At 45.6% G+C, this 11,827-nt stretch overlaps 1 protein-coding gene across 1 annotated transcript in view; it reads right to left on the bottom strand.

Annotated features, from left to right (window-relative positions):
* LOC146436778 (mas-related G-protein coupled receptor member H-like) overlaps positions 1-3,261 on the bottom strand; it is a 14,385-nt gene extending 11,124 nt beyond the window's left edge. Inside the window, exon 1 of the mRNA XM_085063271.1 lies at positions 2,413-3,261. Coding sequence (XP_084919397.1) covers positions 2,413-3,147 — 735 coding nt within the window. The 5' untranslated portion in view covers positions 3,148-3,261. The remainder of the gene's footprint in view (positions 1-2,412) is intronic.
* Positions 3,262-11,827: the final 8,566 nt, after the last annotated feature.

The following is an 11,827-nucleotide window of genomic DNA, read 5'->3' on the forward strand; positions in this document are numbered from 1 at the left end:
TGAGCCAGAGCAGCCTGGCTCAGCCCTGTTCTCTGGCTGTGCTCCCCATGCAATGACCCTCTGTGTTGGTTTTGCTTGGCCCAGTTTTTGTTAGTAGGGGTGCCACAAAGATGGCTCCTGTGAGAAGCTTCTGGAAGCTTTCACCATGTCCAGCAGAGCCAATCTCTAATTGCTCTGAAGATGATATATATGCTGCTGGCCAAGCCTGTGCCAGTTAGAGATGGTGGGTACTCCTCTGTGATAACATATTGGAGGAGAAATCAAAGCAAATGTGCATGCAGTTGTTTCTAGCCAGGGAAGGAGGAAGAGGAGGTGACAACATGTGAGGGAAACAACATGGAGACACCAAGGGCAGTGCAGAAGGTGAGGGAGGAGGTGCTCCAGGCACCAGAACCAAGTTTCCTCTGTAGGCTGTGGTGAAGACCGTGGTGAAGCAGCTGTGCCCCTGCAGCCCATGGGGTCCAACAGGGATGCAGAAATCCACCCACAGCCCATGGAGGAAGTGCCCCATGCCAGAGTGGGTGGGTGCCTGGAGGAGGCTGTGATCCAGTGGAAGTCCCAGTGGAGATAGAGAGCCCTTGATTCCAGGCTGGAGCAGCCTGTGCTTGGAGGAGTGCAGCCCGTGGATGAGGGAGCCACAGCACAGCAGTTTGGGAGGACTGACTGCCCGTGGGAGGAGCTCACATTGCAGCAGGATTGTCTGTGCTGCTGCTGCTCCTGAGTTTGGAGCTGCACTGGAGGAGTTCACAGAGATCTCTCTCCTGTGGCAGGAAGCCCATGGCAATGCAGGGAAGGACTTCTCTCCCTGAGCAGTGGAAGATCCTGGGGATGAGCTGACCCAAAGCCCCACACCCTGCCCTCCCTGCACTGTTGGTGGGAAGGAGGGAGGGGGTGAGAGGAAAAACAGTGTCTTTAAGGGTTTCTTTTACTTCTCATTATCCTCCTTTGACTCTGTTAGTAATAAATTCACTTTGCAACTTTAAGTGGAGCCTGTTTTACCCTTGAAGTATTTTCTCACTGTCCTTTATTTTGACTCATGAACGCTTAACTAATTTCTTTTTTCCTCCCCTCTTCCCGGATGTGGCAGGGCAGAGAACAAGCAAGCAGCTGCCATAGGTGCCTGGGGTTCAGTGAGGCTGAAACCACGGCAGACACTCAGGAGGATGAGGATGCACAGAAAATAGTCTGAGTTAAGTGATATTTAGATATTAGATAAGAAACAAGTTTTAATGACTATGTATGGTTATAATGGATAAAGCCCCTGCTGTGAAGTCTCACCTCAGACACAGAACAAAGAGAGATCCTCTGTGTGTCCTGTGCAGGTAAAGAATTCCTGCTTCCTAATGCTTCCCAATGCTTCCCATTGTGTCAGAAAGTTTATTCCAGCCCCTTTTGGTATCGCTCCCCATCCCTATTTCCACCCCACTGCCATCCCATCCCATCCCATCCCATCCCATCCCATCCCATCCCATCCAGCAGCTTTCCTGGCCTCTCCCTGGCTCTGAGCACAACCTGTAGCTCTGCTGCTCTCCAGTGAGGACATTTGGGATCGGCAGCATCCACACCCTTCCTGACCTCTCCTGACCCCTCTGACACACCCAGACTCCCCCGGGGCCACCTTTCCCCCTGACAGCCCCACTGCTGCCCTGCTCCAGCCGGGACCAGGGAGATCTTTGCTGTGCCACTCAGAGAGCAGCTGGGAAGGGAATGCTGAGCCCCTGGGCCATCCTGCCCATGCCGGCTGTGCCGCTGCCATCCCAGCTCTGGGCACTCGGGATCATGTTTGCTGCAGGGAGCACAAGCCATGCCTGTGTCCCCTCCCTCCCTCCCTCCCTCCCTCCCTCCACCCCCATTCCTGGCTGGCAGCAGGAGCCAGAGGAAGGCAGCAAGCACTGGCAGACGGGGTGAAGGCAGCTCAGGGTTCAGGATGCTGTTTCTTGATATCAGACTGCAGTGGGATGCAGGAACATGGTGCCAGGGGGATTTTTGGGATCACAGCTGTGTTGGGAAATATCCCTTTGGTGTAATAGTATTCTAGGACCTGGGAGGGAGGAGGAAGCCATGCTCCAATGTGCTCCCTGCAGAGCATCCCTCCCACATGCCCCTGCTTGCTTCTCCTGCAGGAATACAGTGTGGGAGGGAGATCCTGTGGATATTAATCAGGTGGCTCATGGAAACCCTCAGCCTCTGTCCCAGGGTCCTTCAGCAGTGCAGTCAAAGGCATCAACAGACTCAGAGCACCAAGTCTGTGTTGGCGTCTTCTTCGTTGGCAGAGTTGTCTTCCTGCTCATCAAAAACCCTCTGGAGAGATTCCCTTAGGGACCCCACAGAGAAGTTCCTCCAACACCTCCCCACCAGGAAGTAGATAAAGGGTTTGATGGTGCTGTTGATGCAGTTGAAGAGGAGAAAAACCTGGGAGGACACAACAATGTAGCCAAGCTGCTGCAGGAAGTTCCAGATGGCGAGGAGGAGTGTGAAGAGCAGAATGAGGAAGATAACAATGTCACACTTGTTGAGTTGCTGCTGCTTGGAGCCACATTTGGCATTAATGAAGTTGATTGATCTGGAAATGACATCGGGTGCAGCAAAGAGGAGCAGGATGATGGTGAGCATGGAGATGAGAGCCACCCGACATTGCTCCTGCTTGTGTGATGGACACAGGGAAGTCATCGTGGGAATGACAGTGATGAGAGCGAAGAAAGCCCAGAATTGGACACTGACCATCACCCACACCAGTCGCCAGGGAAGGTGGCAGCAGGGCCGGCACAGTTTGTACATGCCCATCCCAATGCTGGTGTCTGTCAGCTGCCACAGCCCCCAGTAGTAGGAGAACACAGACACCTGGAAAAGGAAGCTCAGGTACACCCGGGGCATGATAGTGGAGCAGGACACATCCTCCACCAGGAAGAGCAGGGCAGAGGGGACTGTGAAGAGGAGGAAGAAGAAGTCGATGACAGCCAGCTCAAAGATTTTGAAGTTAGGGTCTTTCAGGCTGAGGAGCCAGAGGACAGCCCCATTCCCAGCCAGCCCACAGAGGCAGATGAGCAGTGTGGCACTGTGTATGGCCATGCTGCTGACATCTATTTCACATGGATCATCCTCTTCAGTGGGTGAGGCAGGAGTGGGGGTGACAGTGCTCACCTCCATGGATGGACACTGGGCAGGCAGTGGGATGAGGCCCCTGGCTGTGGTCAGAGTGGATGGGGAGTCAGTGCTTGGAGAATCCTGGGATGGACCATGCAGCTCCTAAGCAGCTCCCTGCAGTGGGAAGGATGCAGTGGAGAGAAGTGAGATGTGGAAGGAGAACGGTGGAAATAGTGGGGTGGGAGAGGGAGGTGGGAGGTTTGGGCTGTTTGGCAGAAAAATTATAAAGAACACAGAGAATAAAAATTTCAGCTTCCCTGAAGCTGTTAAACAACCAGCTGGACGAAAAGATAAAAGGATGTAAAGGTGTGGACTGAGAAGGATAAACGTGGGTGGAACCAGTGGAGAAAGAGATAAGGAGGCCTCCAGTGCTTTTGGGACAAGTTCTGTAACAAGAAGCAACAGCACATGGCCAAAGGAAAAGTTCAAGGAGGGTCACCTTTAATATTGCAGCATTCAGTGAATACTGCAATACTGTACAGTGAATACAGTGAATACATTCAGTGATGTTTATGTATTAGAAAAGAATCACTTTTTTATGACTTTGAAAGATTATAATGGATAAAACCCCTGTTGTAAAGTCTCTCCACACACAGAAAAAGGAGACATCCTTCCGTGTGACCTGCACAGATAAAGAATTCCCACTTCCTAATATGTTCCATTGTCTTAAAAAGTTTTTTCCATCTGATTTCAATACCAAGATACAGAAGGGAAGCTCAGGGCAGAGGAGGGAGGAGCTGGGGAGGACACTGCAGTCACCAGGAGAGGGTGGCAGGAACAGAGCAGCTGCTGGAGGAGAGGCAGGTGGGGTAGGGAGGAAGGAAAACATTGCACTGACCTGTTCAGTGTGGGGCAGCAGCAGGCAAAGGGTGTCTGTCCAGATCAGTGGCTGTTCCCGCCATCACTTGCTCCTTTGGGGTCCACATCCTAATGCAGATCCTCGTGTAGGATTTGGATCCGCAGGATTAGATGGGTTTGTTTGTCAGTTGCACATGGTCGGAACAAAATCCGAAGATTCGTTTGATCTTCGAGAGACGAGAGATCTCTGAAGTCAGGTCATAGAGCATGGGGTTAATTGTGAAAGGGCATGGGTGTAGGAGAGCTGCCAGGGGCTGCCAGATGCAGCCCAAAGGAGGTCAGAGAAGCAAGAGAGAGAGAAAGAGAGAGAGATAGAGCAGAAAAGATAGAAAAGAAAAAGATGCAAGGTTGCCGTTTACAATACAATAAATCATCTTCTGTGTTGAATATTCTAATTCTTATTAACCAATGTAGAACAAGCTACAAATCCTACAACATTTACATACAACCTATTAGAACCATCGCATTACCATACGGCGTTATATTTTAAACTCTAAAAACTGCTCTTTGGACGCTCTGCCCAGTTGGCAGGGTCTGCTCTGACCCTTGGACCTGCCTACGAGCAGAGGGTATTGCTTCATCAAGAGGGGATTAGCTCCAGTCAGCCATAATATTGTTTTCTAGTTCTTCAGTAAATGGGGTATGGTAACTCAAAGCTTGTCTTCATTTCAATTCTCGCTTATATTTTCCAGATTCTCAGCATCTTTTGCCAGGTAATCATATTTATAAGGCTTTCTTATTTCATCTTCCCCAACATCCTCCCAGGTCAGTAACATGAAGGAGAAAGTGCCCAGATCCCCAGGAGGTCCCCACTCCTGTCCTGCTGACTCCTCTCTGTGCCCTGTCACAGTGTTGCTTCCCAAGACTCTGTGGAGTCACGGGGGAGTCGGAAACTGCAGTTTTGGCTACATCTGAGTTTCACTTCCTTTTTTTTTTTTTGCTTTTGCTGCAAGGGAAGTGGCTTTTTTCAAAAGCTCCACCAGAACTGTGTGAATGGCTCGTCATTTCCTCTTGATCAGAAACACTCCTTCCCTGCAGAATGTCCCATTCTCAGACTGCTGTCCCTTTCCTCTCCCTACAGGTTTCTACCATTGCTCATTTCTGTCCCCTGAGGGGTCATGGTCCCTCCAGCAGCAGAGGGATGCTGGTGGTGCTGGTGGCACTGGAATGCTGACAGTGCTGGCAGTGCTGGGGAGGCAGCTGGGTGCTTCTCAGAAACAACTCCCTTTCTGGGAACAGCTCTGGGACCATTGCCAAAACCTTCCCTGGACTCAAGGGAGCACAACTGAGACAAGAATTGCCCTTTTTTCTCATTCTGCTGTAGGCACACTCTGTCCAAGAGAAGGACAGAAAAGAGTTGCTTGCAGCCAGGTTATCAGCAGTTAGACCCCACATTAATTACTGCCAATCCCCTTAATGATACAATAAAAGTTATAAGATATCAGATTTAGCAGTGCTGTTAACCCCCTATCAGCACTTCACCAGAGCCCTTCCTCCTCCTCCATCCTGGGAGCACTTGTGGTTGTTTTTACTGATCCCACCCCTTCACCAGCAGCAACACCTTCCAAAAGTCCACATTGCTCAAAACCCCATCCACCCTGGCCTGGAACACTTCCTGGGATCCTGAGGCAGCCATTGCTTCTCTGGACAACCTGTGCCTCAGCACCCTCACAGGGAAGGATTTCTCCAAAATATCACATCTGAAGCCACCCTCTGTCAGTGAGAAAGCCATATCCCCTTGTCCTGTCACTCCAGACCCTTCTCCAAAGTCCCTCTCCAGCTCTTCTGGAGCCCCTTTAGCTCATGGATCAGGAACTGTTTGCACTGGAAAGGATTGGCCCAGTGAGGGAATGTGAGATTCCACAGCTGGGGACACAAACACAGTGTCAGTGAGGAAGAGAGGAGGCAGTTCTGCTCCCAGGGTCTCCACACACACCAGATTCCAGCAGGAGCATCCCAGCTCCAGGACACATGTCAGTCTGGGTGGGAATCATCTCATTTCAGCTTTCTAGGAATTCTTTGGAATTCACTGTCGGCTGCTGTCTGACTCCCAAGGGAGTGTAGAAGATGAGTCGAATGAAATCTCTAGCTTTCTAATGGTTGTAGCCAAGAGAGCAGCATTGATTCACCTCTTCTCAGAAAAAATGACATTTCTGAAATGTTAAATCATCCCTCTGCTGTATGCCTGTGCTCCAGCTCACACACAGCATTCTTTATTGCACGAATCCTCTGGGAAACTGCATGGTTAAAGTCAAATACCATTGAAGTTGTGGTACACAAGTGGAAAAACAACATTTGAACAAGGAATCAAATTTTGTAGTGCAGGGTCCTAGGGATTCACCCCAGGAATGAGAAGGGGCAAGTTCAGGCAGCTCAGAAGACATGATTTCAGGATTGGGGTTGCTTTAAAACCAAAGAGGAACCTGACACAGAGACAAACTGCTTTCCCACAGGTCTCATTGCTGAGGTTCTCTCCTGTTACTCATTTCCTGGACAAAGTCAAGAGCAGATTAGAAGCAGAGCTCTGATACCAGCAAAGGCTCTGAAATAGTTCCCTGTTTGTGAGAGCCCTGGAGAACATGATCCAGCAGGGACAAAAGGGGGCCTGGGACAGACCCCTCACTGGACACTGCCCAGGCTCACCCAGCAGGCTTCTCTCCCCTTTCCCAAGTGAGCATTCCAGGGAAGCTCTTGAAGATCCTGACCCAGGGACAGCAGCTGGTGTGTGTGAGGCAATGTGAACCCACAGTGTGTCTGCTCCAGTGAAATTCTCCAGGCTGAGAAAGGAAAGGTCAGACTCTTCTCTTTCAACACAATCAGTGTCCCCCTCATTGAGGTGGGACATGCTGACTGATTTTGGTGGGCGAATTTCAGTCTGTAGGGTATTAAGGCTCTAAATATTGTGGGGAAAGGGAGAGGGGGAATACTGAAACGAGTGTCCTGCTGAAGGAATCCAGGAGCTCAGTGGCATCAACTGACACCTGAGAATCCAGGTCAGATCCACCACAAAGCCACTTGCTCTGATATCTCCACAGGCAATCTTTTCCTTCTCCAACTGTTTTCCTCCTCCAGCTCTGTGCTGATCAAAGCCAGGAAGGAGGTATCTCCCTGGCTTTTGTGCCAGGCAGTCATACCCATCTCCCACATCCTGCTAGCAATCTGTCCGGTCCCTTGCCTCTCTGTCAGAGACTGAAATAGTTCATGCCTCAAACATTGATATAAAATTTTGCTCATTATAACAAAAAGTGTATAAAGAAGCTACAATCAAAGAAACCTCCCTGAAGATACCTGACTGGGACTTTGGACTGAGTCAAACTGCTGAGATTAGATAAAGGGAAACCCTATTGTTCAATCATCTCAGGCTGAGGGAAAGGTATGCATACACAAAGGCCAAAGCCACCAGCTGTGCTGAGAATCATCCCTGGCTGAGTTTGGGGTGGGGGCAGAGCACAGCTCACAGAAGCCAGGTTGACACAAACTGGCCCAGCTGTGGAACCCCCAGCCTCACTGGCTACATCCATGGGACTTTCACGTGAGAGGCAGCTGAGGGGGAGTCACAGTCCATCAAAGACCCCCCAGAGTGCTAGGCCTGGCACCACAGGAGTGCAGGTGATGCAAGCAGAGTCTGCTGCTAGAGGCTGCCCCTCCCCTGGGGGGACATGCCTGGACATTGCCCCTGGCCTGAGTGTATATTAACCCATGGCATCCTGTGCTTTTGGGGGGACCATCACCACCAAGGAGACCGGCTGGAGAGGATCAACGCAACATCGTTGGGATCCACGGATGGTGATATTTTCTCTTTCCCTCTTTCTGTCCCCCCCACCTCTTTTCCTACTTCTCTTTTTCTCTCTTCTCTTCTCTCTCTCTCTCATAATTTCTCTTAAATAAAACCCATACTATTGACTGGCATATGGTCTCGTTTGTACCTTAATTCGGGCAGAGGTATTTCCAAAGAACATTAATAATTGGATCATAACATTTCCATACACAAAAAAATATATCCATTTTAGAAATAATAATCTTCAATGTTCAAAACTTTAAAACAGAAACCTGAGGCTGCTTGATTCCAAAAACTATACAGCCAAATGGTTTTGAATAATTGCACTTTCTCAAGAGATTGATGTAGTTGCATCTAAGTGATTTCACCATGCCCTCCCTCTTCTCCACCAAAGGCAGGAACACAAAAATGAGAGAGAACTAAATGATTACGAATATTTTTGCACATATAGATACATAATTCCTCGAGATACCATTCTCAATTTATTATTTTACCAGCAAAACAGCACATTTTAGGACTGAGACTAATAGGCAGCCCAATCCTTTCTCACTATGTACTTTTGGAAAAACACATGAGTCTTCCAGAACCACTCAGAACTTTCTATGTATAACATTCAGCTGCCTGCACAGATAACTCCATATAATTCTCTCTCTCCCACGATGTCCTTTCTAAATTTTACTAAACTTGTGTTTTCAGGAAGTTTTTTTTCTTCTTTTGTTGTTTTGGTTCTTTTAAATCAGATGAATGTAGATCGTAGTACAATACTGATACAAATATCACAAAGGTCTGTGAAGTCTGCCAGAGTTTCTATACATTTTTGGTGGTGTAATCATGAAAAAAACATATTTGGGGTTTCTAACAGAGCAAGCAGTAACTTATATACAATGTACTAAATGACATCATACGCACAGCCATCAGAACTGACAGTGAAGTCAGTGTTCAAACATGAAATACAACTGTATTCTGCATCACCAGAGGAGCATCCTTTGCTTACCAAAGTTATTGATACACAGCCATCAGTCTGTTCTACTTATAATGCTCACAGGCTTCAGACTTGTTTTTTATAATATTATAAAAATTATATTTTTATGAAATTGCATATAGATACATCACTCAAGACTTAACTGTTATGAAACCTGAAATTCCTCAGTGACCTCCCCATCCACACCGAGTCATCTTGCATTTTCCAATATACTAGAGACCTGCTTATCAATTTATGTTCATTATTCAAATAAAAAGGACTTAAGCACACAATCCCACTTCTGACAGATGAGATACAAGCATTTCACGGTTGTATTTAGGCTTTGCAAGTGTAAGATACACAGGAAGACTGCTCAGACTCATCTGTTTTGCAAGTGTTGACTTCACATTTCAAACAAAGGAGAGCTTTTGCTTTTTCTGTAAGGTCAGCACATTCTTTACATAGATATACTTCTGTTGCTGCTAGACAGCTCAGGAAATAAAATCCACTGGTATAAATCATTAGTGTCTTCTCTCAGAGTCTGTTGAACAACCCCACTCTCCATTGAAAGTCAACAGCCCATTAAATGAAGGAAGAGCACAGAGGAGAAATTATGCCTCTGGGAGAAGTTAGATTTCTATATTCAGTTTAGTTGCCATTTATCCCAGCCATGTAAGGATAGAAGTCATGACCCCCAGGGCAAGAGGTGAGTGCCTCAGTATGGCAGGTCTCTCTGCTAACTCTGCATTATTCTTTAGAAACAGGCTCATTTTGTGTATTATTAATGACATTTTAATTCTGAGGGTAGTGCCAAAGAGAGATAGATCTTCCAGTTGTAGCTCATGGTACATCTTCAGGCTGAGTAGCAAAAAGACTGACTCTTGCCAGCACTGAAGACCAAGGTATATATATGGTATATTTATATATATGCTATATAAATTTGAGTCAACTCCACAGAAGATGGTCTGAAATACTCATCAGTGAAAGAACCACATAAAAGGCAAAAACAAGTGGGTTTTTTTTCTAGCCTTGTACCATTCTACCAAAAGCCACAGAGTCAAACCCATGTGATTTTGTGCAAGTCTCATTTCAGAACAATTCAGGTGCTGCATGCACCCTGACTCAACCAATAATGATTTTAGATGGAATGTTTTCAGTCTCTTCCTGACTAACAAGAGATGAAGTAGAACAGCCAGTATCAGGGATAATAATAATGTTTGAATCTGCACAAATATTTACATCTGCAATATCCAGATAAGTTTTGCTGGCTGTGAGAAGTCTGAATAGCAAATGCACCAGGTCCTGGAGGAAATTCTACTCTGGGCAGTACAACAGAAAAATGGTTCTGTATTTCTCTATTAGGAACAGCCTGTTTTCCATTGGTGAAAAGAAACTGCTGTGGCTGTGACACTTGCATTCATGCTACATATTGTATTAAAAATTCTTTGCAGAGTAAGTGTCTTAAAAATCAAAATAAGCTTGATTTTTTTAGAGATTGCTTGACATCTCTAAAAATCTACCAATCCCACATTTTCTGCTATGTATGAAGTGTCACTGCTCCATTCAAGCTTTCACACAGAGTCCAGCTGATCCAAGTGCCATGAAAGCCAACAATTGTCTCTGATCTGTTCCTGGGGCATTCATCAACCAATCTTGGTTGTGCATTTCATCTCTTAAACCAATTCAAACTCACCATTGTTGTGCAAGTGATAAACCCCTAAAGATTTCAATAAGGCTCTACATGGAAAAAAAAATTCTGTACTCAGACCTTATCAATATTTTTGTTCTTATTCTAGGGTTGTTACTCTCCAAGATGTTTTGATGTATGTGCAGATCCCCAAAAAATATGCCTCAAGGTTGGTACTTGCATCAGAATTGAAAATAAAACAAAATAAAAATCTGGTTAATATTTTTCTGTCCCAGCTCCATTTCTTGAACATCAGAGTGTATTTCAGGACCACTTTACTTTGTCAGTGTTCATTTTTTTGTAGGTCGTGTGTTTAAAATTAACAACACATCAGTACTACATGAAAAGCTTTTCTTAAGTGAAATCTCTCTGTATTGAATTCTCTGCTTTATGTGCCAAAAGAATTATATGATAAGCACAGCATAATAAATTTTAAACAGTAAACCTCTTAAAAGAAAGAGTATTTTGAATGGCAAATTGAACAGAAGAACAAGGACATTGTACTGAGTACTTAATGTTTTCATAGCTTACATACCTTTTCCTACCATTTGTTGGTAACGTGAACAATTTTAGATGAGTCTTTTAAATTCTTTAAAAAAAACCAGTTGAAAATCTAAAGTTCATTGTGACAAAATAGAAGATTCCCAAGGCTGCAGCTGTGGAGGTGGAAGCCCATGGGGCAGAGATGAAAACATTAGCAAACCTCAGGGCAGCACCCCAATGTGGGATGTTGATTTCACTGGAGGTTTTCATATTACCATTTGAAAACAAACAAATGGACAAACTAAAACAACCCATACCTAAATTCTAAGAGAAAAACTTCTGTTAATTACCATAGCTTGAAGTTTTCTTCTTGCTGCCAAGCAGCATTGTTGGGAAATAGTCTGTTCAAACCATCATGGTAGTAAAACAAAGGGTGTGATTGAGTTGATTTTTATCAAAAGCCATGGCTGAGCAAGTAGAAGTCCCTTTTAGGGAAAGACATGTGGAAGCCAAATAAAACTTGTTTATATTCTCCATTAAGGCTTCACCAACACAGCACAACACTGGAAACTACAAAGGGCTTGCTTAAAGACTGGTAAAAAAAGTATATCAAGGAAAATTTTAGAAGGCAAATGATGAGATGGCATTTGCTTTAAATGATCATTCATAACCCCCCCAAAACATTAAGACAATGTGTCAGTGTTTATTTGATTCTGCTCATGATGCAAAAATACAAACCAAGAAAATCTCCAAACTCTGACAAAACATTTGTCAGAGATGCTTGTTAGCACTGTTTCTGCTTCAGGAATATTAAACAGTGTTTGCAACAAATACTAGCAAGACAAAATTCTTTTTAAAAGAATGTAATAATTTTTTCTGAATGGAAGAATCCAACATGGAAGTGTTGTTTTTCATT

Source organism: Lichenostomus cassidix, chromosome 5 (genome assembly GCF_008360975.1).
Source record: "Lichenostomus cassidix isolate B80296 chromosome 5, HeHo_3.0, whole genome shotgun sequence".
Classification (NCBI taxonomy): Eukaryota; Metazoa; Chordata; class Aves; order Passeriformes; family Meliphagidae; genus Lichenostomus; species Lichenostomus cassidix.